The sequence below is a fragment of the Danio aesculapii genome, chromosome 10 (assembly GCF_903798145.1).
Source record: "Danio aesculapii chromosome 10, fDanAes4.1, whole genome shotgun sequence".
Classification (NCBI taxonomy): Eukaryota; Metazoa; Chordata; class Actinopteri; order Cypriniformes; family Danionidae; genus Danio; species Danio aesculapii.
The window spans coordinates 32,460,765-32,488,665 of record NC_079444.1 but is presented as its reverse complement, the minus strand read 5'-3'; the positions used below and the strand labels follow the sequence as shown (position 1 = coordinate 32,488,665).

General features: G+C 35.8%; 1 protein-coding gene across 3 annotated transcripts in view; it reads right to left on the bottom strand.

Annotated features, from left to right (window-relative positions):
• Window positions 1-7,133: 7,133 nt before the first annotated feature.
• Window positions 7,134-27,901, bottom strand: part of map6a (microtubule-associated protein 6a) — a 37,597-nt gene continuing 16,829 nt past the window's right edge. The window contains exons 3-5 of one of the 3 annotated variants that reach the window (XM_056466883.1): window positions 25,650-25,864; window positions 11,017-11,127; window positions 7,134-7,612 (exon numbers count right to left, since the gene is read on the bottom strand). In XM_056466883.1, coding sequence (XP_056322858.1) covers window positions 7,480-7,612; window positions 11,017-11,127; window positions 25,650-25,864 — 459 coding nt within the window. In that variant the 3' untranslated portion in view covers window positions 7,134-7,479. The remainder of the gene's footprint in view (window positions 7,613-11,016; window positions 11,128-25,649; window positions 25,865-27,901) is intronic. The other 2 variants (XM_056466884.1, XM_056466885.1) reach the window with 2 other exon arrangements.

The window sequence follows — 27,901 nt, the reverse complement described above, 5'->3', positions numbered from 1 at the left end:
CACATGGGATGCTAACTTGAATAAAACACTACCGTTAGATGCGTTTACATATTAAATGTTGAATCCTTTGAAGCCAATATAATTTTTTAGCAGGTTTTTAGCCTGAAATTAGCAGTAAAATTACATGTTTTTTTTCATATAAGTAACATTGTTTTGTATTCCCATTTCCCCTCTTTTATGTCTGAATTAGCAGGTCTGTTGGATGCATAATATTTATTGGCACTGTACATTACAATTCAGGCCCACAGTAACGTTTAAATGAAATTATCTTATTAAATTCAAAGTAATCACCACAGTAAATACCTAAAATACCGTGTTTCATGTAGTGCTCCGTTACTTTTTCGTGAAGCCATACGCCTGTAAAATGCAAATAGCATGGGGTTAAAGATTATACTTCAAGTTCAACCACACTGTATTTATTTTATAAAACATTGTAGCAGATAATAATCACTCATTTTAGGACCTTTAACTATAATTTTGTATTAATTTATATATTTGTAAGCATTACGTTACATAAATACAGCCAAAAAAAACAACACCGTGCCTCATTCACTTCACGCTAAAACGGTGCCTCACAGCATTTTAACAGGAGAAAACTACCTTACCAGTTATATTACTAAATCTATTATAACAATAAATGATACGTTAATAGTAAGAATAGTCCATAAGTAAAAAAAAAAAAAAAAAAACACTCGATTGAACTCTTCTGGAATGCACGACGCTAGTGCGTCAGGTCGCGTGCTGCGTTCGTCCAATCAATGGCACTGATAACCCGAATATGCAAATACGGATGTTGCAGGTGTGCGCTTGGTTCAAAATGACCCAGAGCTGACTTGTTCATCGGTGGAGCATGTGTGGGAATAAGTAAACAAATCATACCTGGATCTTTTGAGTTCTCCAGAGCTGGATTTTTTTGTAAGTAAGCTATGCTATACATTTCAGAAATGGAGGAATCATACACACCTTCAGTTCACCAACACAAACAAATCCACCCACACGCACTTGAAAACATAAACACACGAGTACAGCAACTGTGCAGCTCCAGTGTGAAGACTCAAATAAATATATAACATTCAGAAGCTAAAAGTAGAAATATCCGGGGCAACATTTCGGCTTTCCTACAGGAGCTGCACAGTTGTGTAGTTTTGTGCTTATGTTTTCGTGTGCGTGCGTGTGTGCATTAAACAAGCATGTCAAATATGCAGATTTTTTCTGCACCAAGATCAAGATGTACATCAGCTAATCGGAAAAGCTGAATGATATCTTAATTACTGCTTCCGTCTGCTTCTTAATTAGTAAAAACTCCTTCCAGCAATGACTGCACAGTCACAGAAGCATACTTAATGATCTTCTGGAAGAAATGAGCTGCACAATTTAAATAGATTTACAAATCATAGAACAACTTCAATGGTTAAACACTAGGGCTGCACAATATATCATTTCAGCATCGATATCGCAACGTGCGCATCCACAATAGTCACATCGCTGGATCTGTAATGTCAAGTATGCGTATTGTTGATTAGGAGCTTGTAGATTAATAACAAAGTTGAACTATTGTGGATATAAAGTTTATTAATTGCATTTGTTTTGTTTCCTCTTAAACATATCAAGTGAGTTTAAAGCATTCTGGCTGCACCCGTTTCGAATGTTATCACTCGATTGAATGGGTTTATCAGTGGTTATCAGCTGACAGATATGGGCCAGTAGGGGCCTTCTGCACCTACTGGTAGGCTCAGAAGGTGTCATGGATTCCAGCTATTCTTTTAACGAATCAGATTTAGTCTGCAGGTTATGAATATCAGAAGAATATACTTGGAATATTTTCCAATCTCAGTCTCATGAATACGGAAGTCTCTGTCTTCTTTACAAACTTTATACAGTTTTTTTTTTATCCTCCCCACCTCTAGGTCATTCTGTTTTAACTCTGACCATTTTAGGATGTTATCTCTTTACTGAGAGGTTTCGTATATCTTTAGGTGGTCATGTTATTTTGGGCCCTGTCCCGTGCAATGCAAACACCTGTTTTCACACCAGAGTTCTCTCTCCATAGATTAAATCTCTTCTGAGTGTTTACATACATTGCCATGATGGAACATTCATTTTATAATATGTAACTTATTCTCCTGAAAACCTCTCACAGATATAACTTCATATGTGTGTTTTACATATACAATCAATGTTTTACATATAAACTCAATCTCCTGCAGCTCTAAACAATAGTGACCTCACACACTCCTCAGCAGAACACACGTTCTACGCAGACCATTAGTTGTCAACTTTCCTCTCAAAATCCACCTCCAGTTATTGCTCAAAATACATGTCTATACATCTCTAGATGGTTATATAAGTTGACATGTTCATTGCACACTTTTAAAGAATAAAAACATCTTCTTCAAAGCTAAAGGCTGTTATCATCTATCCACCCACGTGGTTAATCAGCTATACTAATAGAGAAGACTCCAGATCTGTTTTTACATTACTGTGACGGTTGGGTTTAGGGTTGGGGTAGGGGTAGACGTTAATAAAATACAACTAATGGTAAATTTAATAAATAATATAAATAATTCTCGTGGTTAATCAGCTATACTAATAGAGAAGACGCCAGATCCAGATCTGTTTTTACATTACTGTGACGGTTGGGTTTAGGGTTGGGGTAGGGGTAGACGTTAATAAAATACAACTAATGGTAAATTTAATAAATAATATAAATAATTTGCGTGGTTAATCAGCTATACTAATAGAGAAGACGTCAGATCCAGATCTGTTTTAACGTTACTGTGACGGTTGGTGTAGTGGCATGGGCGTTGCTAGGCCTATTTTATGGGTGCACCCCCCTATATTTCTACTCAGCCCCCCTAAAACTTTTGGGATTAGCTTATAAACTGTACACTAAATTATCACCTCAGTCCCCTTTAAATTTGATATGAAAATGGCAGCAGAATTCACCTCCTCCCCGTCTTTTGTTTTTCATTTGATCAGCAAACCACACTATACTATTTCACTATATGAAAGTGTATGTGACAAATAAAGGCCTGATTTGATTTGACTTGAATTAGAAGGCCCCTACTGACCATCTGATAACCACTGTTACCACCCATTCAATCGAGTGATAACATTTAGTTTTGCTTTTTCAAAGACTAATTAAATTACATTTTTATAGTGAAGACTGCCAAGTGTCAGTTTACATTAGATTTTTGTTTTTATATTTGTGTCCAACTGCAATTAAGACTTACCAGGCAAACATTAAAAAAAAAAATCCAGTTTAAAGTGAACTTTAATAAAATATGTACATACCTTCCACAATAAAATCACCCATAAATGTTCTAAAATGGTCAATTCTTCATAAAAAAAGTGTTATTCAATCCATCTGGTGATCCATATTGCAATGCTTATCGCTGAAAAACTCAATATTGCAATGTCAATTTTTTCCAATTTCGTGCAGCCCTATATACAGTAAAAATTAAAAAATGAAATAAAAAAATGACACCAAATCAAAAGCAGGATGGTTTAATTAAATAAAAGAATAAAATCTATAAATTAAAAAGTACTATGATGTTAAATATAATATAATAATTGTAGAATGATTTGTTCTGTAGATAATTGAAAAAATAAGGGGGCTAATAATATTGACCTTAAAATGTTTTTTTAACCCTTATGTGCTGTTGGGGATGTTATAATTTTGAGTCTTAATTTGGCCATAACTTTTTTTTGTTTCAGCTAGCAGAATAATTTTTGTTGACGTTGCCTTTAATGCATTGTTTTACTGCTGGTGGCTGTTTTTGCCCCATTGACTTCCATTATAACCACATTTTTTTTATTACCAAAGCCATGACACCATCTAATCATGTTTTTTTGATTGTTGGTGGTTTTCCCTGTTGGGAAGAGCTAAAATTAGTCATTTTTACTGTTGATCATCGATTGGCACTATTAATCCTTTAGATAGGCCTGTATAAGCTTAGTTTCTGGATTTTATATAAAGAATAACAGCAAATTAAAGCGTGTGTATGTGAGTGTGTGAGAGTGACCTTTCTGCACTTACCTTGATGTGTCAGAACTACATGGAGTAAACAAAGACTGTGTATTTATGCACCATCAAATGTGGTTATAATGGAAGTCAATGGGGCAAAAACAGCCACCGACAGTAAATTAGGCAGAAAAAATTGAAAATCTAACAATGCATCAAAGCCAATGTTGTTACTAATCGTTTGCATGTCCAAGACTGTGATAACAGGAATAATAAAAATCCAGTCCACAATTACCTTTATATTGAAAATACGTCATTTTGTGTGTGTGTGTTTTTTTTTTCACCAATTCAGGGACATAATTTGTAAACTTGCCAATTGAAGAGTAAAAATCCTGTTATTTTCTAATCAATTTAGTAGTTTTGATCAGGACTGAGGTTTATTAACAGATTTATGCAAAAGAGATTCTCCAGAGGAAAAAATATAGGGAATACTGTGAAAAATTCCATTCTCTGTTAAACATCATTTAGAAATGTTTGGAGGGCAAATAAATATGACTTAAGAAAATTCAACAAACAACTGCAAGGAAAAAATATACAAGAAGTCACAAACACAACTAGATAAACACTCTAATAACATTTATTAGACTTTCAAACTGTTTAAGGAAGCACGTAATCACATTACATTTGCTACTCTAAACGATATAGGGATTTAAATTAGTATAACATTATTATAAAGTCTTTATTTTTATTATGGTTGAGTATTAAAGAGAGTGTGTAATTGAATGACTCTGTCGTGACGCACTCATCAAGTGTTTATTAGAAAGCCAGATGAGCTGTCAATAGGAAGGACACAAAGCTAATGTCTTTTATTCCAGTAAACACAATTATAAGGCTGCAGCTGAAGCATTAGTGCTGTCAATTTGAACAAAAGGCCATGTTTAGTTCCATCTAATCTTCCTCCTCCTTCTGTCTGTGTAGTCCAGCTCAAGGCTTTATCTCAGAGTTTCAAGAGTTTCCTGAATAACACAAAGCTTACTGTTCATTAATTTGCGATCCCTTTAGAAACGGCCAGCTTATAAATATCCTTTAGTTTGCTTCTGGTTAGCTGGTGGATGCTTGTTAAATTAGCTGACGATTATTAGCCACAATGTTTTTCCTCTTCATTTGTCAATTTTCATTAGGTCTCTAAAACGTTGAATTATTTAGAGGATTGCTGAGTTGGAAAATGGGAAACGACAGCTATTTCCAATCCATTTCTTCTTAGTGCGGGGAGAACATGCACACTCCGCACAGAAATGCCAACTGACCCAGCTGGGACTTGAACCAGCGACCTTCTTGCTGTGAGGCAACAGTGCTAACCACTGAGCCACCAAGCCGCCCCTATTAAAATCCAAATTTGTGCTTATTAATATTAGTTTATCCACTATATATTTAACTTGGACTAACAATGAACAACATAATTTTCATTACTTAATTTTACAATGATCAATAAATACTGTACTAAATGTATTGGTTAATGTTTGTTCATATTAGTAAACACATTAAATAGCATTAGCTAATATAACCTTATTATAAAGTGACAATAAGAAAAACATATCAACAACACAGGTAGAATTCTGGCCCAGATTTGGCATAAATCTGGCACAGCAGGCGTTTGTCTGGCACTGGCATATGTGGGCCAAACATGGCTCGTGTTTGGCAAAGGTGGCACCGTCTTTAAGGCGGCACACAAGACTTGGGCCAGATCAAATGTAGTATTTGGCCTAGATGTCAAAATGTATATGTGGGCCACGTAAGTTTGGCCTATCTTGACCCACTTTTAAAATGCATTTCAATTATTTTTGAGTATAGAAAAAATTCTACCAACTGCGTCGTTTTGAGAAGAAGCGTGGCCATAAAGCGCAATGCTTCATTGGTTTATCAAATTCATTGCAGTCGTAACACACCAACATATCTGGCCCAGTTATGGGTTATTAAATTGGCTGAGACTTGGCCCAGATATTGTCCATGTTTGGCCCTCGTATGGAAGCCAAACTTGGTCCAATCATGTACCGTAATTCACTTGTGGGCCAACCAAAAGCTGATTGTGTGGGCCAGAGCTGGGCCAGAGATATTTTGCTATGTGGGAATTATACAATTTTATTTTATACAATGCTTATTGCTGCCGCACGGTGGCTCAGTGCTTAGCACTGTCGCCTCACAGTAAGAAGATCACTGGTTCGAGCCCTGGCTGGGTCAGTTGGGGTTTCTGTGTAGAGTTTGCATGTTCTTCCTGTGTTTGTGTGGGTTTCCTCCGGGTGCTCTGGTTTCCCACACAAAGACATGTGGTATAGGTGAATTGGGTAAGCTAAAATTGTTTGTAGTGTATGAGTGTAAATGACTGTGTATGGATGTTTCCCAGTTTTGGGTTGCAGCTGGCAGGGCGTCCGCTTTGTAAAATATATGCTGGATAATTTGGCGATTCATTCTGCTATGGTGACCCCTGATAAATAAGGGACTAAGCCGAAGGAAAATGAATGAATGGACAACGCTTATTGCTATTATCCATTTTACAATAGCAAGACAATATAACTAATAACAATAGCTAGTAACTAACTATATATATATATATATATATATATATATATATATATATATATATATATATATATATATATATATATCTATCTATCTATATCTATATCTCCTATTCATTCATTCATTCATTTTCTTTTAGGCTTAGTCCCTTTATTAATCTGGGGTCGCCACAGCGGAATGAACCGCCAACTTATCCAGCATATGTTTTATGCAGCAGATACCTTTACAGCTGCAACCCATAACTGGGAAACACCCATATACTCTCATTCACACACATACACTACGGCCAGTTTAGCTTACCCAATTTGCCTATAGCTCATGTCTTTGGACTTGTGGAGGAAACCAGAGCACCTGGAGGAAACCAGGGGGGAACATGCAAACTCCACACAGAAATGCCAACTGTCCCAGCTGCGGCTCGAACCAGCGACCTTTTTGATTTGAGGCTACAGCACTACCCCCTGCGCCGCTATATATATCATAATAAATCCAAAATAAAAATACCGAAAGAAACAAATACAAGCAAGAAAGCACACGAATCAACCAGGTAAACAGTAATTTGATTACATTTATTAGACTTTCAAACTGTTATAGTTTAAGGAAGCACTTAATGACATGATATTTGCTACTCTAGATGATCATCATGGCAACATTGTACGTTTGGAGAAAGAGCATGAAACAGAAAATACATTTATAGCACCGTTTCAGTGGTCGCAAACAGTCTGGGAGCGCAGGTACTTTTCGTTCATGGGTGTTCATCTCATTTGGGAAGCTCAGAATTCAGTCATAATAATCTATGACATCTATATATTTACACATACAGTACTTTGTTTAAACTCCACACATTTCTCTCAGTCTGCAAAAATATGTCCTAAAATATGACTTCATTGTTGTTGTCTATAGCTGCCTGCCCTGGTCTGTCTGGTGTGCTTTTTTTGGTGTCAGTACTTGACGTCCGGAGCGAAGCGAACTACTCCCCGACTCCGTGGTTCTGGTCGTTCCACCAGTGGTTCTCCTCCAGAGGTACCCGCGGAATAATAATCGCTGACTCGTCCGACGCCAGACTCACATTCTCTAAGGAGCAGCACAGTGTTATTGCCAAAGGAGGAGCGCGAGGGCGACAGAGGGAGAGAAAGAGAGACAGAGACACAACATGAGGTAGATAGCAGTGCACACTTAAAAGATTTAAATGAGCCCTTGAGCATTCTGAGAACACTTTATATTCACGCTTTCTGTTTATGGAGGTTTAATTTACGGTAAGACTGATGGTACGTGTTGATAATTGATCAGGCTAATGCCTCAGTTAGCCTTTTGAGGCCTCAAGGAAAGTTATTATCCTGCTATCAAATATAAACAAAGGATTGTAGATAGAATTTTACACATTGCTAACAAAATGGCTCACATAACCAGCAAAACCAGCTCATTATTAGCAGGAACTAGCTTAAATCTAGCTTGTGAAAACTTATAGCCATTGCACTTGAGTCAGACATTTCCTAGAAGGGTAGACATGAAAGGATTCATGAATTAACATTGTTATAATGATTTAACATGTTTCTAGCATATTTCTAGCATGTTTTTATAATAAATTAGCATGTAATTAACATTCCAGCATTTTTTTTGCATGACTTAGCAAGTCCCTAGCATGTTTCTAACATCAAGTAACATGTTACTGACGTGCTTCTATTAGCATGTTTTTAGCACGTCACATTTTTTTGTTGCTATAGCTTGAATTGGGACTATTGGACTATAGCTTAGCAAGTTGCTAGTATGTTTCTAACATCAATTAACATGTTACTGATGTGCTTCTTTTAGCATGTTGTTAGCACATCACATTTTGTTGCTAAAGTTTTGTCACATGTTCCTATAGCTTGAATTAGGATTATTGGATTTTAGCTTTGCAAGTTGTTAGCGTGTTTCTAACATTCATTAACATGTTACTGACGAGCTTCTTTTAGCAGGTTTTTAGCACATCAGATTTTCATGTGTTGCTATTGCTTAAATTTGGACTTTGACTATAGCTTAGCAAGTTGCTAACATGTTTGTAACATTAACATGTTACTGATGTGCTTCTTTTAGCATGTTTTTAGCACATCACATTTTCACATGATGCTATAGCTTGAATTGGGACTATTGGACTTTAGCTTAGCAAGTTGCTAGCATGCTTTTAACATCAATTAACATGTTACTGATGTGCTTACCATTTTTTAGCACATCGCATTTTCATGTTGCTATAGCATGAATTTGGACTATTGGACTATAGCTTAGCAAGTTGCTAACATGTTTCTAACATCAATTGACATGTTACTGACGTGCTTCTTTTAACATGTTTTTAGCACATCATATTTTCACATGTTGCTATAGCTTGAATTGGTATTATTGGACTATAGCTTTGCAAGTTGTTAACATGTTTCTATCATTGATTAACATGTTACGGACAAGCTTCTTTTGGCACGTTTTTAGCACATTATTTTTCACATGATGCTGTAGTTTGAATGCTACATGTTTAGCACATTGGGAGCATAATTTATGTTTCATAACATGTTTGTTATCATGTATAATATGTTGCTGGATTGACATGATGTTGTCATTAAGGCTAACATGTTTTAGTTCGATGTTTTTTTTTTTTTTTAAACCAAATATTTTAGTATGTTTTTCAAACCAATTAGCATGTTGTTAGCATGTTTCTGGCATATCATGTTCAGCAGGTTATCAACATGACTTAGCATGTTTCTATGATAAATTGACAATTACATTTTGTTCACGTACTTCTCGCATGGTTAGCACATTGTTAGCATAATTTGTTTTCTATTCTAACATGTTTTTAGTTTGCATGTTTAACATGTTACTAGGTTGAATTGACATGTTGTCATTATTTAGGCTAATATGTTTTATCTTGCTACAATGCTTTTAGTATGTTGTTCAAATAAATTAGATTGTTGCTAACATATTTCTTTGTTAATTAACAATTGCATGTTGTTGACATGCTTCCAGTGTGATTAGCATATTTCAAGGATAATTTATGTTTTCGAACATGTTTGTTTGCATGTTTAGCATTATCATTTAGACTAACATGTTTTATCTTGGAAGAATGTTTCCAAACACATTAGCATAATTCTTGCATGTCATGTATAACAGGTTGTTAACATGAATTAGCAAGTTGATAGAATGTTCAGCACATTGATGGTATGAATTCGCATGTTGCTTTACTTAGCATGTTGCGAATAGCATGTTTTACAAGATGCTAGCATGAGTATACATATTGGTATGTTGTGTTTCTAGCATTTTGAGCATGTTAACGTTTTTGACATAAAACTCATGAACATGATGTTAGTATGTTTATAGGATGGTTAGCACATTGCTACCATGAATTAGCATGTATCCAGCACATTTTTTACTAATTTTTTCTCTCATGAATTTGGATGTTGATAACATGTTTGGCATGTCACTACCCTTTTTAACAGATTTTAGCTGTTAATAACATGTTTTAACATATTACATTTTTACTTGAATTCAGACAATTGACAAAAATGCGTAGGTCTGTTTGGTATTTTGTGCTTGTTTATGAGTTAATATAAAATTTTTCTGATAAAAAATAAATAAATGAACATTATTTAAATACATTTTGACGAGTTAACTACTAATAATTTGCCAAAATATAAAATATTTACAAATTGCCATGAGGTAGTGTTGCAAAATTTGGAATTCAAATGAACTAAAATTAAATAAATAAATGAAAAGTGTATGTTTATAGTGTTGCTGTACACCTAATGAAATATATATGTTCAGTAGTGGTCTCCCACATTGCATTCCCTACACATAAACAGAATTATGACTGTGATCTCAGGTTGTTCAAAGGAAAAGTCTAGAAATAAAACCCAGCATGAGAACAAGAAGACAGACACCACTAAAGAACAATGCAATGTGCTGTTCTAACACCAAAGATGAGCTAAATATCAACCTGTTCAATAGCATTAATCTCCTGAGTGAAAAAAAAGAAAGAAAGAAATTAATCTATGAGTGACATTTAAAGTTCACTGTAAATGGATTGTTCCAGCAAAAAAGACCAAAAAGACCAAAAGATTGATGGTACATTGAATTAGAAGTACCAAAAAAAGAAATTGCCGTGATAAACTACTTGTTTGACCAATAACACAGTAACAAGCTTGTGCATGATGTTAATACACATTAAAAACATGCATTAAAAATATCACTAGCGCTCGACGTCCTCTAGAAAACAACATACATTACTTGAGCAGTCAAAACTGTCCTATTCAACCTCCTTTGGCCCAACACTTTCCATATGGAAGAGAATACGAATGGGAGCAAATCAAAACATGAAGAACATTGAACAGATATGGAAACACTATAGAGTTTGAAGCATTAGCAACGCTACAGTTTGCCTTAGTGTGGTAGTAACTGTGCTGCTGAAGCACGAATGAAGGCGATAGAAGTTTTGCTAATCTGAGGACGAGGATTACCTTGGGTCGGGCAGTGCACAGCGCCACAGGTGTTGCTTTAGTGTCTGCACCCAACCAATATCGCGGATGGGCTGACAGAGCTGAATGTAGTGGTACTGTTTTAGCATAACCCTTCAAACGAACGACAAGATCACTCGTTAGCTGAACATTAAACTAAAGGGGTAGTTCACGCAAAAAAGAAAGAAAGTAAGTTCTGGGATTATTTACTGATCCGCATGTAGTGTCAGATCTGTGTGACTTTCTTCTGTCATAACTATTTATTACACGGCTCTCTGGAATACTTGATTTGATCTGTCACTCACAACATTACAAGATGTTATTCCCAGATAACAACCTCTGAAACTAATAACTGGGGTTGTCATGATACTGGAATTCGATATCAATTGATGATTGGCCATGAAGGTCATCAGTTCGCGGAACTGTTTACCAAGTGTAACCACAGATACAGGGACACTGGAGCATTTTAAGGTCACGTCGATCAGCTAGTTTGTCTATAAGCTGACATACAAGCGATCCGCTTATGAATCGTAGCATTAAAATGCTGCAGTGTCCCTGTATCTGTGCTTACACATAGTAAACAGCGGTAAGTTTGGTGAACTTTTTTTAGTTCGGTAAGTTTTGGTGCTTTTCTGTTTAGCACGTGAACAGAATGGTAAATCAGTGCTGTTTCAGAACGTGTTCAACAGCGCTTAAATGTTTGCGGGAAATGGACGTTTTTAAAATTTCAGTACCTAGTGGTATCGAATTCCAGTATCGTGACAACACTACTAATAACACAGGCTCATCTGGGTACTTTCACTCATCTTGATTCTCATAGAACACATTCACATTCATCCACATTTATATTTATATGCTAGTCTGCTGTTTTTGATTGTTTATGGCATTTGGTGCTAACGTGTGAATGAATAATACATATAGGCTAGTGTATTCTCCATTTAGCTGTTTTTGTTTCAGTCAACTTTGTGTTTAATTAAAGAATGAATGAATTATTATAGCTCAAGAACAAAGTTTTGTGTCTAATTTGTACATTTTGTAGCAAGCAGCTGTGTAATAAGCAGGATAAAGTATATCCAGTCGGTTGTTTTTAATAGATTAAATTAATATATTTCCAGATAAGCCTGTCTGGCTTTATTCTGTGATAACAACTGCCTGGATGTACTTTACCACTTTTATATTTTGTTAATCTTTGTCAAAACTCCTTTTTGGAAGAAAGTCATACAGGTTGTTTATGGAAGTCTGTTTTCGCCACCAGAAAATGACAACTTTTATCTGAATTGTGAGATATAAACTCACTTTATTTAACACAGCTGAGTTTTGATTCTTAAAGTTCTGACACTTTTCCCTCATTACGTTTGCTATCTTTCAGTTCTTTAACACAGTCCTATCTATAGTAGATGTGACTGTATAATGCGATAAAAGCTACATTTTCCATGTTAAAAGGAAAATGTGTTTGTCCTAACCATCTGTGACGTGACGCACAAGGTTTCTATTTTAGAAACAGTTTCTATTTCTGTGACGTCAATAAACAACGATCACCTCAGGTGCTGATTATGTGCTTTATTCAGCGTTACATTTTCAATCGCATTTTAAGTGACATTTATTGCCATACTGAAAGCACCAGTAGATAGTTTCCCTCAGATCTTGAAAATAAAATGACTAGCAGACATAGTTGAAACATGCCGTGTAAGTTACAAAACAATCTCAGTCACTGTGTACTTTTGATAGAGTTAAAGTGGTTTAATATTTATAAATTAGATTATAAACGCGTCCTTTTGGATGGGAGTGTGCTCTATAGGAGATACTATTCTGCTGGTATTGAAATGTTTTTGTCATTTCGCATCTAATTTGGGCATCCATATTGATTATCACTGCAATCTTTTTGTGTCTGTTTTGTTTAGACACGTTGTAAATATTGCTAAGTCAATTTTAATGTTGTGATAGCGAGCTTATAGGTGTTTTGCAAAACAATTTATTCTGCACAATTCTGACTTTTCTGATAATGCTGAGTTTATATCTTGTAAATCTGCCCAGCAGGCACAGGACGTCAATATGATGTCAGATTGACGTTGTATCCCAACACCTTGGGACGTTGCATTTTGGGTGGAAATGAAAATCAGGTTGACATCCGAATTAACATCAGACGTCAGTGCCCAATGTTGGACAGACGTTGCTGGTCACTTTCCAACAGAACCTAAAAATAACCAAATATCAATGTCTAAAGATGTTACAGCTTGACGTTGTGTGGACGTTACCACTATGACGTCTATTAGACGTTGGATTTTGGTTGGCATACATGAAGAATAAATGTCAGTATTTGTCGTCATTATGACGTTGGTTTAAGATGTTGGCTCAACGCTGGATTTTGTTCACTTTCCAACACAACCTAAAATCAACCAAATGTCAAAGTCATTTGACATATTTATAGGACGTCAAAATAATGTACATTAAATTTTGGTCACCCGACATCACGACCAAAATCTCACATAATATTAACATCTTATGACGTTGTGTGCCTGCTGGATTACTTTCAGGATTGGCTATTTCTTACAGTTGGGAGGTAGAGGCAATTCTGACTTTTCACAGATCTTTGCACTTAACATCTCACATTTCTGACTTTATTTTTCACAAATTTGTGTTTGTATCTTGCCTTCATTATTCTAAGTTTATAAATCATAATCTTAACTATCAGAGCTGTAATTATTTTGTGCACTTTTAGGGTAATACTGTCAGTTTTCTCACAGATCTGAGTTTTTAAAAGCAAAAAGTTCTGACTTTGTTCACTTTTTGAAGTTTGCATCTTAAAACTCTGACTTTCTAATTGTATAATAATATGTTATAAAATAATAATATGATAATATGTTTATCACTTTTTATGCTAATGCATTGCATGTGTCTTTTTCATTGTCCCGCCTTCTTGTGTTTTTTTTTTTTTTTTTTTTTGCTATCCAATAGGCTCCTTTTTTAATATGGTCAAGGTTATGATTGGCTGCTGGTCGCGGAGAGCTATAAAAGGGTTTGGTGATAAAAGTTTGGTGAGCTCATTTTTGATGCAATGGTTGCTGGGAGTGGAGAGCTCCTGGATTTCCCTACCCCTCCAGCCGACGACCAAACTTTATTCTTGTACAAATGTCTATGTATGCTTGCAACTTTTTGAGAGTTTGAGCTTGTAGGGGTGGTCTGCCTATTTATTTACTTTTGACTATGTTTATGTTTAGGGAGGAAGACAAGCTTCTTGTATTTTTCTTTAAAGATTAACAGGTAGTTTAGGATATTTACTTTGCAGATTCTTTTGTTTGTTATTTTGAAGAGATGCTCTTCAATTCAATAATATCCAGCTGCAGACCCGTGGACCCACAAACATTTCAGGCACACACAATCCAGCATCTAGGCAAACTATATATGTTTACGACGGATGTTAATGTTATTAACGTCTTCTCGAACATCGTCATCAATATATTTGATATATATTGTTAACAAATATGGTACAGAATAAACAATAGGGTATACTATTTCACAAATATGGCGATCGAGATGGGCGAATGGGGAACATTGCTTCCGATCGCCATTCAATATAAAAGCCTGAACAGTTTTTTATCAGTCATCATAAATGATCAGTCATTATTATCTGACAGAGTCAATATAGCAGATACTCGTTTGCAGGTCTTACTGAAACATTTTTTTAGAGATATATAAACAATCTAAATTGGACAGGTTTAATTTAATGGATTAATTATAATGAAGGAAATAATAGCAAGTTAATATGTATAGGTTATAGTACATCTTTATATGTATTATCATCTTTATTATTTTATTATATAACTGTTAATAATAATAATAATGATCATTAAAAAAAATATATATAGATATATGTATATAACAGTTGCTACAGTTTAGTAAAAGATTAAGTAGTTTATCTGTTTATAACTATATTATTTCTAAATTATTAACTTTAGTAATTCATTTTAATGTGACACATTATTTTTTATTTTACTACATAATGATTTAACTATGACAACATTAAAATCCTGAATTTGTTTATTACAATTAATCCTACAATTAGACGGTCTATTATGTTTTCTTTGTCTATGTGGATACGTGAATAAAGTCATAAGAGTTTTAACTATTCTTTTTTTATTTATAATTTGAGTTCCAATACTCTACAGATGTTAAAATAATTGTTACGATATAATAATGAAATAATAACTGAAATGGGAAACTATAAACTGTTCACAGTCTAATGATGGCAGTCGTAACACGAGCGGTCTTGATCGCCATATTTGTGAAATTCAGTAGGTGGCGATAATGCTTCTAAGCAGTTAGTCGTTGTTAAAAAAAAAAAAAAAAAAGAAGTCTAATCCGTCATTAACCATATATGGTTTGCCTAGTGTGTGCTAGATTGTGTTAGCCTGAAACGTGTGTGGGTCTGCAGCTGGATATATCTCCTTCAATTACTCTCAACTGAGTGTTCACATTTGGTTGTCGACTGAAGGGAACCTTTTGCACGAGTTTTTTGTTTGTTTGTTTGGGAAATCCACCACCCACAACCTTTTTAGTTTATTATGCCCATGTTGTTTTCCCCTAAACTTGAGGCGTAATAGTGCGCGTAAAGCTTTTTCTAGCAAATGCAATTAAGTTTGTAGTCTTTCTCGCAATTCTACCTTTTTTCAATTCTGATTTCAATCTTTTCTCTTTTTTTCTTATAATTTCTGACTTTCAGAATTGCTTTACACACTTTACTGACTTTTATTCTAAGAACTGCAGGATGTAAATATAAACTCAACGTTTTAGGATAGTGTCTGAATTGTCAGGAACTTTTATTTTTATTCAGAGATGTTTTTATTTATTGATTGAATTTATTCTGTGGCAAAAACAAGCTTCCATAGGTTTGGAACAACATGAGAGTCAGTAAATAACATTTGTTTTTGAGTGAACTACACCTTTAACTCCCAAAGCATAAAATCAAAGATCACATCATTAAAGCCAATCATTATCTAACACAAATTGATCCTTCAAGTACTAAAGTAGGATGAGATAGTTAACATTTTCAACATTGGGTCCTGGAATAGGAGACTTTGCATCTTTTATTACCTTGCACATATAAGACACTGAAATATATCAGATTCACTCAGGATGCAAACATATATTTCTCAACTCTCAGCTGAGCGCCAATATGCACAGCCTAAAAGATGCCAGAACTTATTCCAGAGCCTGTCACACACAAAATAGGAGAATCGCAAAACCAAATCTAAAGCATAAACATCGCAATAGTTCTCTTCCATGTGGATTCTATGTAACATCCAAGACAGAGACAGAAAGACAGACAGAAGGACAGGGCAGGATGCACCTATACTGAGTCCCCAAACCCTCCCACAGCTCAACAAAATGAACCACGACACCTCTGTTTCTGCGTTTGCATTTATTCAGTTCAATAAATATGAGCAAGCAAGAGAGAAATCACAATTCACATCATCACAGTTCAGTCTGAGGCCCTTTCACATAACATTGTTTTTTTTCTCTCATTTTTCTGCACGCATGGACTAGATAGCACCTATGATACGCGCACACACACAGTACATGTACAACCCCGCTAGCTTTTCCTCCTCTGTCTCCCCGAAACACCTTCCCTTAATTCCCACATTAAATGAACACCTTTATGGAGTCCCCAAAGGCTGCAAAACACAAGAAAAGGCCCTCACCTTGTGTGTGGCGTAGTCAGTTTCAGAGCACAGAGAAGAATGTGATCTAGAGCAATTCATTCATTACCAATTCTATAGCTTTGTGTCAATTTCAACAAGTTACCAGCAATGACAGTCTATGACTCTGGACTTAAAGCCTGTATTTAATACACTGACTGTATTCACAACGACTTAAAATACAGTATACAACAGTCAACATTTGAAGTAGTCAAAATAGTTTAGGAAAACTTTGATGAAAGGTTTTGATCCATCATTAAACTAATCACTTCATGACGAACATCATTGACTAATGCAGTGTTTCCCAACCCTGTTCCTGAAGGCACACCAACAGTACATATTTTAGATGACTCATTCATTTCATTGGAGTGTCTTGTAATGTTCTGACGAGTTGATTCAGGTGTGTTTCATTAGGAAGGTTGAAAATCTGTTCTGTTGGTGTGCCTTTAGGAACAGAGTTGGGAAACACTGGACTAATGGACTTTCCTAAATAAAGTTTTCAAAAGGCCAAGTGAAATCAATCAATCTTTCTTTCTTTCTTTCTTTCTTTCTTTCTTTCTTTCTTTCTTTCTTTCTTTCTTTCTTTCTTTCTTTCTTTCTTTTTCTTTTCTTTCTTTCTTTTCTCTCTTTCTTTTTTCTTTCTTTCTTTCTTTCTTTTCTCTCTTTTCTTCTTTCTTTCTTTCTTTCTTTCTTTCTTTCCTTCCTTCCTTCTCTAACTATTTATTTGTCCACAAGATGGCAACAATGCCCCAGGGACAACCTATGATGAAAAATACCAATCGGGTTTCAACTACATTTTTTTTAACTTCTGCAAAGTTTAACTTAATATTTTAAGTCAGTTTGATTGATATAAGTTGAGATGACTAAAAATGTTAATTTGATGCAACTAAAAAAAATAAGGCAGCAATAATATTTTTGTGTAATTGAGTGTAATTCAATGAGAGATTGTTTAAAGTAATTAAAAATCACCCACATTTGGACAACTCTAGCATATACGACTTCTGATAACTTCATATGTTATAAGAAGCTCACTATTAAGTTATTATAACCTGCTATTAAGTCGTAATTATAACTCTAAGGCCTTAAAGTATTTCGTTGTTGGACAGAATAAAAAATAGCATCCCAGTGGATCAATTGCAGCACTAGATAATTCCAGAACTTTTAAAGTACTGTTAAAAATATACACTTTTTTTCTTGGATGTATACATTCGGAAACAGCCTTTTATTATCTATTCCATTTCATACTGTGACGAACACAACTGTATGATGCATGCACTCTAGAAAGACTCAAACTCTGCGATGACTTCATATGCATCCAGTCAAACTGCATAATTAAAAGGCGTTTTGCATTTGTAAATTTGTAATTTCCTTTCACTAATGAAAACATACAAATGTAGAAATATTCTAATTACATCCAAACCCAATAAACACATGTAACCTAATGTTAAGTGCAGTGTTTTCAATGCTAGTCAGTCATCACGATCACTGTCCTGTCTCTCCTTCCTCACTTGCATCGCTACACTGTCCGATCATTCATTCATGTTCCTTCGGCTTAGTCCCTTTATTCATAAGGGGTTGCCACAGTGGAATGAACCGCCAACTTATCCAGCATATGTTTTACACAGCGGATGCCCTTCCAGCTGAAACCCAGTACTGGGAAACACCCATACGCACTCATTCACACACACTCATACACTACGGCCTTATTTCATCTATATTGCATGTCTTTGGACTGTGGGGGAGACTGGAGCACCCAGAGGAAACCCACGAACCATTCGAACCAGCGACCTTCTTGCTGTGAGGCAACAGTGCTAATCACTGAGCCACCGTGCTGCCCAACTTTTAATATGCATTATATATACAGGCTTTAAGTAAATTATTCAACCTGGATATAGATCACAGACTTACTGTGCACTGATTGCGCAAACATGACAATGAGATCACATACTTGACATACTGAAAAATGAAGACGACCTCAACGGATGAGACCAGAGACAGAGAGAGGATTTGCAGAGGGGGGAGGTACATGACATAAAGTAAAGCAAAGCATGATCTTACACAATGCACTCTCATAATGCCAGCAGATGAAGACAGTACACTAAAATGAATGCAATTCGGTCGTATGAACTGCCAACATCTTCAGATCTCTCATTATAAACTAATGACATGAATCTGTGACAGCGTCATGTCACATGCAAGGAAAAATGATGGTCATGATTATGTGCCGTAACATGATCCGATTAAACCTGCCAACATAAAACACCTCTGTGAATGTATTACCAAGATTTAAAGATTATTCTAAATTCTCAAATGAAAATTAGGTCATCATTTACTCATCCTTATGTGGACTGACAGCTAAGTGTTTGTGCTTCTTAAAGTGGTATGAAGATATTTAAAATACCTTTAAGATGTCCCGATGGCATTTAGATGAATAGGTGAATGTGTGCTGTACGCTTAGCTCTCCATAACAAAATACACACACAACTAAAATGAAAACAGCAGTTAAGAAAGCACCTGTCGATGTTTGAACAAGCTCTGCAGTCAAGTCATGTCCCTTTAATTTAATTCATATGGCAGTTCATTCTGTAGTTTGCTTTAAAACAAGCAGCATTGAAGTACTTAACAATAAAAACGGTTGCTTTCAGATTAAAAATACATTAATTTCTTTTATAAAGCTGTATTTACATCTGTGTTTACTTCTGACCTTCACAGTCTATAGAGAGAGATAACAAAGTAAATTTCAGTGTCAAAGTAGGTGGAGTCACAAAGACACACCCACCTATTACATCATTGCCACAGCCAAAATCTGGGTTTATTGGCCTTTATCATTGTTACAGTCACTAAACACCATCAGGCCTTCAGAATAAGTATGTGATGACAGATTTTTTTTATTTTAATCTCTTCAAAGCGATAGTTCACCCATCTATATCCACCATATTTTCTGTAGCGTTTTAAACCACTTGAGAGTAAATAAATTTTTTGGATGAACTATGCCTTTAAGTTAGGCCTAAAGGGGTAGTTCCCCCCAAAATTTAAATGGCCTCATTATCGACTTGCCCTACTTTTTCCAAAACGGTTTTGGTTTCCTTTTTATCAGTTGAACACAAAAGAAGATATTTAGAAAAATGCTGGAAACCTGTAACCATTGACCTTCATAGTATTTGTTTTATAGAAGTCAATGGTTACAGGTTTTCAGCTTTCTTCAAAATATTTTCTTTAGCGTTTGAAACCACTTGAGAGTAAATAAACAGTAAGAAAAATTTTATTTATGGGTGACATATCCCTTAAAGTTAGGTTTGAAGGGATAGTTCATCCAAAAATTAAAATGACCTCATTATCGACTCACCCTACTTGTTCCAAACCTGTTTTGTGTTTCTTTCTTCTGTTGAACACAAAAGAAGATATTTAGAAAAATGCTGGAAACCTGTAACCATTGACCTTCATAGTATTTGTTTTATGGAAGTCAATGGTTACAGGTTTTCAGCTTTCTTCAAAATATCTTCTTTTGTGTTTATCAGAATAAAAAAATTATAAAGGTTTGAAGTGAATTAACAGTAAGAAATTTTTAATTTATGGGTGAACTATGCATTTAAGTTAGATTTAAAGGGATAGTTCACCCAAAAACGAAAGTTTCCTCATTATTTGCTCTCACTCGTTATTCGCTCTCACTCGTTTATGAGTTTCTTCTGTTGAACACAAAAGAAGATATTTTAAAGAATGTTTTGGCACCAATAGTCGGAAAAAATACGATGGAAGTTAGTGGATGCCAGCAACCAGCATTCTTCAAAATATCTTCTTTTGTGATCATCTGAATAAAGAAATTATAAAGGTTTGAAACCAATTGGAAGTGACTAAACAGTAAGTAAATTAAAATTTTTGGGTGAACTGTCCCTTTAAGTTAGATTTAAAGGGATAGTTCATCCTAAAATGAAATTTCCTCATTATTTACTCTCATTATTAATGTTTTAAATTGAGTAAACTATCCCTTTAAGTTAGGTATAAAGGGATAGATACCCCAAAATTTAAATATTACCTCATCGTTTACTCTCCCTCATGTGGTTTTAAAACGTTATAAGTCTCTTTTGTACAAAAAATAAGATATTTTAACATATGTCAACAGAGTCAAAGAATCAGTGGATGCCAACAACCAGCATTCTTCAAAATATCTTCTTTGTGCTGAACAGAAGAAACTCAAATAGGATTTGAATAAATGATGGGTTAGTAAACAAATAGTAGTACATTTTCATTTTTTTGGGTGAACTATCCCTTTACATTTGCAACTCACAACCTCACTCGACTGAGGGATTGTGATGAGGGCTGAACGCTACTTTTGCATGGTTTTGCAAACCAAAAAACCATAAAGAAAGATGACAATGATCATGCATTTGAGAGATTAAACAAACAGCATTCCGAACAGACTGCATTCGACTTACCAATACATCAAGGAACACATGATAATAAACAGAACAATTAGTGGAGAATACAGGTCATGTCAGTCATTTGAACAACAGGGGGGATGCAGGAGCAAACAAAGCTGGAGACACATTAATAATTAATAAGCTGAATCTGCATTCACATAAAGAGGGGCTTTGATTTTAAAGCTGGCTAATCCAGTGACATTTTGAGTGCCCTCTACTGTTGGGATCCCCCATCTGTCTACCTCGGGGGCTCCCTAGGGGGGATGGGAAGTATATAGTGTTCAAATTAGTGATGCAGTCCTTACATATTTTCTGGTTCATGATAGAAAAACCCAGGAAAACGATACAAAAACATATTTTAGTTGATGATGAATTGATTTTATATCACAGTGAACATTTAAATCCTATTCTAGCAAATGACAAATGTACAGTACATCCCATAATGCAATATCATGTTACAGTAATCCAGTTGGTTGGCCAGGCAACAAAGCGAGCGAGCTGAAACAAGGCCTAATTATCTGAAGACTTGTTTTGATGCTCGGTTCCTATAGTGATATGGAATGATTCTCAAACTTAGCAGGAACACAAAGACAATAATTAAAGGGGTCATGAACTGAGAAATCAAAATGTGCTCGTTCTTTTGGCATAATGTCATCCTACTATAAAACTATAAGTAATATTAATTGTCTTTTTTTATTTGGTCTACAAACAGCCGAAATAGGGTATATGCACACAGACTTTTACTTTCAGTCAGCCAGCCCAGAGGCTTCTGATGAATTGTCATCCCATACAAAATCACTGCGCTTATCTGATTTCTTTAAAAAAAAACTGTGATTTTTCACTGCCTGGCTGAGATACGATATAAAGTGGGTATCAGACCAAACAAGAAGCACTGCATTAAATTCTCTTTTTTCGTGCCATGTCTTTAAAATGTATTTTCCCCCAGTATTTTCAATGGAGTTTCTGCGCTAGACTGATGCTAATGACGGCGCTTGTGTTTAAATGGTCTTTCATCTCTTTTTTTGCTTTAACAACCAAATGGATGCTTAAGTCTATTTCACTGATTAAATTTGAATTACATTTCAACATCCATGCTGTAAAAGGAACCTTATGAAATTTGAAATAGTCACATAAAGCTTTCACCGGAAGTTCATCATTGGCTGAAAAACACTAGCTGTGCATATAGAGTCCATTGAAGCCAATCTGATAAAATGACAGGACATGGATTTTGCCACAGATTTTTTTTTTTTTTACCACAGATTTGTTTACAAAGAAGGCACAACTTGATGCAATTTGATGTAGCTGAAGTTCATGCTTTTTATGCTTTCAAAATAATCTAAATTGGTATCGGCATTGTCACTTTGTTTTTAAACAGTACCTGTAAGGATGTTACAACACGGCATTGGCAGCTTGACCTTCATGTGTATGCAGAATTTGCCATGTGTGTTACATGTGTCTCTGCTGTTGTTTGTAATGTGAAGTAAATCCACACTTTGCTGTTCAAGTGTTAACAAACACTTGAGCAACAACACTATACTGTAAATAATATGTGTAAATGAGCAGTTTTCTGTATTTTGTGATTGATGTTTTTGTTTTAAAGTTTTCCGTTTATTTATGCTTTTGAATTTCAATATGGGACCTTGATCTTTATTACAACAATTTTTAACTTGTAATTTTTAACTTTGAAAAGTTTGAAAAAGTGACTTTTATGAACATTTTAATAATTTAAAAATAATATATTGTCTGGGTTTTGTTGTATTTTACAGTACAAAAACTGTAATAATTGTAATAATACTTATTTGTTTACATATATATATATATATATATTTTATATATTATATTATTTTAAGCTACTAAAATGACAACTCTTACATTTCAGGCTAAATTCAAAGTATTTCCAGGTGGATTTCTCAGCTGTCAGTCTTTCTTCTTTTGGAAAAATGAACATGACCTCAACCACAAACAGAACAAATTCAGGAGACTTTGGGAACCTCTCCAATCTTTCTAGCTCAGATTTTTATATTAGTTTAAGAGAGTTCTGGCTTCTTCTTCTTCTTTTTTTTTTTTTTTTTTTGTTAAACAGATACTTTGTAAATTTAATTTAATTGGCAGCGCTTGGGGTTTGTTTGTTGGTCTGATTGTTTTTGTTGTTTGTACTATTGAAAATCCTTAATTAAAAAAAAACAAAAATGTCAATAAAAGTCACTTTGTTAAACTGTAGTGTTGAATTTTCAACATCAAAAGTTGACAGAGAAGAAATCAACATCCCATAATGCAATTCACAACCGTAAATAAATGAAAAATGCTTGTCAATCACAAAATACGGAAACTGTTCATTAACAGACATTTTTTTACAACGTACCATGTACTCCGCCATTGTTGTATATGTTTGTTTTGCGATTGCCTTTAATCTACATTCTCCTAAGCATGATATCATCATTTTCGAATATGTTCATTTTTGGTTGTTTACATGGACGAGACAATGGCTACATTTTCAAAAACGTCCACTTTGTAACCTGTTTTCAGATTTATATGTTTTAAGTTCAAAAAACGCAATTGTAATGTAAAGAACAGGCAAAACCAACCCAGGCTCATTTTGAAAACATACACCTATATACATTTCTGGAGAGTGCCAAATACTTCCCAGGAGCTATGTTTTTTTTGCAGTTTTTGTTTTCGCTAATCCACCAGAGGCCACTGTGTGCACTTTCTCATATCTCAAATTTATCTCGCGAGTGCCATTCGTGCCTGCTGTTCTCATGTAAATCCACTAGAAGCCACTGTCGACTGACTGACTGAAGCCTCATTCACACTACAAGCGACCATTCATATCAACAGAGAGTAAGCGACTTCCGGCGAACTCCGTCTAAGTGATCGACAGCGACCATTGGCGAACAGGTGGGTGTGTCAAGCGACGTGACAAAGTTGAGAATCCCTTAACTTTATGCAAATGATGAGCGACTTTCTTAAGCGACAGCCAATAGCAGCACCAGCAGAGATCATGTGATCCTCTCCCAGCTCGCTCCGAGGCCAGTTGTATTCGTGCTGTATATACCTACACAGAGCTGCGTTTGAAGCAGTTCACCACCCAGAGTGAAAGGCAGCTACAAAGTCGCTGCTAGTGTAAATGAGGCATGACCAGCCCCACCCACCCCCTTCACTAAACACAACCGATAGTGTTTTCAAAATCGCAGATTGACCCGCCCACCTACTTCCCTAAACCCAACCGATAATGTTTTTAAAAGCAATCCAGAAAAAGAAAAGCCCCCTTGATTTTTACCACGTTTTCAGATTTTACCACATTCTCACCCTGTTATTTACTTGTTTATTTTATTTTTCAGCTTTTGGTTTTGATTACCTGCTTTGTGGAACGTTCTTCACCAGACTCAAACTCCGTCGTTGCGGTCAACTCCTCTGTATGTCTCAAATCCACCCACGTACATGGCGAGCCACTGGACATACTGGTAATAGCGGAAAACCGGCCACACTGAGATAAGCGGTCAGCTGGTAAGTGTGAAAAGGAACAGTGTCCACCATGTAGCGTTCGTTTTAAGGATGAAATCCAGCCATACGTACTTCTGGCTACATTATCCATGATCTCCAGAAATATATATTGGGCTACATTTTCAGAATGAGCCTATGTTGGGCAAAACACATACACTTTTTTTATTATGTGGTCACTATTGGTATGTCTGCTATTACAGATCGTTATGTACCAAGTATTTATGTTGTTGTTTTTTAGTGCAATAGATCAGTACAAAATAAACACAAATGGCAGTTGATGACCCCTTTAAAATCATCAGTGATCTGAAATCATAACATATCACCAGGGTGATTGAAGTGTTCAGTAAAAAAAAAGACAAACATAAAACAGGCAAAGCAAGCAAGAAATCAGCCCATATCATTTTAAAACCAAAGATGCACATTTATCAAAGATTTCTGAATCATAAATTGGCCTTTGTGGCTTTTAAATGTTGCCCAATTTACCAAAGCAAGGCTTTAAAGAGGCTTATCGGATACAACTTGTTAAAACCCTTGATAAATGAAATCCACCAGTCTGTGCATCTGATGGGAAGTGAAACATACAGCGCTTCTTGCCAATGGCTCCATGCAAGATAAGAGCATCCATTGGCCAACCAGTAGAGCGGTTGTCATGGAAACCTCGCCGTGGAGATGAGGAGAGTGGGTGGAGCTATAGTAAATGCAAACGCTTTGAAATCGCCAGCGAGACTCTGAATAGATCGAACCCTGAAAATGTACTTAAAACAGCCCACTGACCTCTCAGAGAGAAAGGGAGAGAAAGAGGTGGTGGGGGTATTGGAGATATACAGTGAAGAATAAAACGAGAGGTGCATCAGATAGAGAGAGAAAGAAAGAGAGAGAGAGAGAGAGAGAAAGGGGGCAGCAATGGAGAGAACAATAAAGGAATGAGAACCTCTTATTTAATAATTTTGCAGCCTTTGTTCTGCTTTCACCCTTTCAGGAAGAGATTAAATGAGAGAAGAAGTGCAATGGTTTTTACTCTTTCGCCTCAGCCAGTTTGTTGTTGATCTCTTTACTTTTCTCCTTGTCGCCCTGCGCCGCTCTGCTCTCCGGCTGGTTCTCGGAGCCCTTCTTCTTGGAGCCGCGCACCGACGTCGCCTGCTTCTCCTTGGACTTTTTCAGAGATTTCCCAGGTGTGGCGGATGTGGAGGAGCTCTTTTTCGGTTTGGAGCGAGGAAGACTGGTTTTCTCCACCTGTTTAAGACATGAAATGGTGTTTAATAGGGATGCTTCGATCATGGATCTCATAAACCGATTGCAGGTGTTTGTTTATGAGTTTACAAGCATAGGAAGATGCAAGTGCACCCATTGTATTTCTAGTGTTTTGAGCTGCTGTGACACAAGTGGAGTGATTGCCTCTATCTTGTGTCTCATTCAACCTTATGACCTCTCCCGGAAGGTCTACGAGTCTGCAGCATATTCGTACCAGCTCTGTGATCCCCAAAAATTTGTTAAAATACCTGAAAATCATGGTGATGAGAGTGGATAAGCATAAGAACAGGTTGTGAGAGGCACAGTGATGGTCTAAGCCAGGGCTATTCAATTGGCGGCCCGCAGGCCGAACTAGGCCCCTGAGCCAATTTGTTCCGGCTCTCCAATTAGTGTAACCAAGACATCAAATATAAATTTAGTTCAGTTGAAAAACGGCCGCTATAGTTATAAAGTGACGTCCGTCTGTTCAATACAGCACAAGCTGCAGTTGAAGGCTGTGCAGAGCGTGAGCCACCTGACACCAGAGAGTTGCACGAGCAGCCGAAAACATTCCGATACTTAATCATAAAGGTTTCTCAACGCTGCGTTTCTGATGTACGGAACAAAACTACTGCAACTAAACAAAGTTATGTTGTGTGCTAGTTTAAAGCTCCGAGCTTATACACCAAGACTAATACGCACACACACTGGATTAACTATAGCAGTGGGCCATTCACATATCGCATTTTTTCCGCGTGCAAGTTTGTTATTTTCCAATTTCCAATTTTTCTCCCATGTAGTACAGATCGGATATGGCTCATGTACGTGTAAACAGGAAAAAAACACATGGATTCCAATTTGCTCAAATCAGATTCAGGCCATGTTCATATGTGGAAATTTATCCGATATAAATCTGTGCACTCATATCTATAGTGTAAGCAGGTAGATCGGATTTTCACCTGTCAATGTGAGTCGCGCATCATTAAAAACCATAGCAAATGACGTAAACTCTGATGCTTTCATTTCGGAACGGACTTCAGCAGAGGCCCAAACCTTAAATCTCATACACGAGGACTAAAACAGAGTATATACAGGAATCAGAGAGTGAAATTTAATACTTATTAAGGCCTTATTAAGACTCTTTCCATACATTTTATGACCTTATAACCACTTTAGATTTCAACCGGAAACCCTGGCGAGATTTTAACTTACAGTATATTTACTAAATATTGATGCTAGAAACTAATCCAAAACTAAAACATTATTTATATACTGAATATAAATCTATTAAATGTAGCTAATTCAGCAGGTTGGTGCCTATAGAACAGCAGGAATAACAATGTTGCCTTGGATACTGCAATAAACAAAGCAGCATGATGTCAAATCTAGCAGGATTTTATTGATTTCATTAACTACACAGCATCCTGATAATCGCAGATTTAAATCAGGCAAACTTTAGTATACAACCATACATTGCATAATTAAAAATGATGTAAAATGTAATACCTTGTAAAATAGCGTTTAAGACTTTTTAATACTTTTTAAGGGTCTTACATTGCTCTACATTGATTTATCAACTTTTAATACTTCTCAAGACCCTGCGGACACCCTGTAAAAAGGCTATTTAAGTATTTAAGCATGTTAACCAGAGAGCGTGCAGCATCAGCCACGTAACCAATATAAACTACTTTAAAACTGTGGCATACGTCACATGCATAAATCATGCCATGGACATTACATTAAGATGCCTATTGGTTTAAAAGTACCTAGATTAAAATAAGATGGCAAAATGAGAACTGTTCTGTCATAAACTATAGCAAAACAACTTGTCAAAAAGAATTGAGAAAAGGAATGGAGAAAAGAGCGCTCCTATTATTAGTTGTCAGTCAGCGCCCGCTCTTTTTTTTTTTTTTTTTTTTCTGGTCATTTTAAGTTGACGTGTGCTGCGTAAATTTGGACAATTGGATATGAGTAGGGCCAGACGGAATCTGCGGACATTTTTTGCTATTTCTGCGGAGAATTTAGCTAAAATTCTGCGGA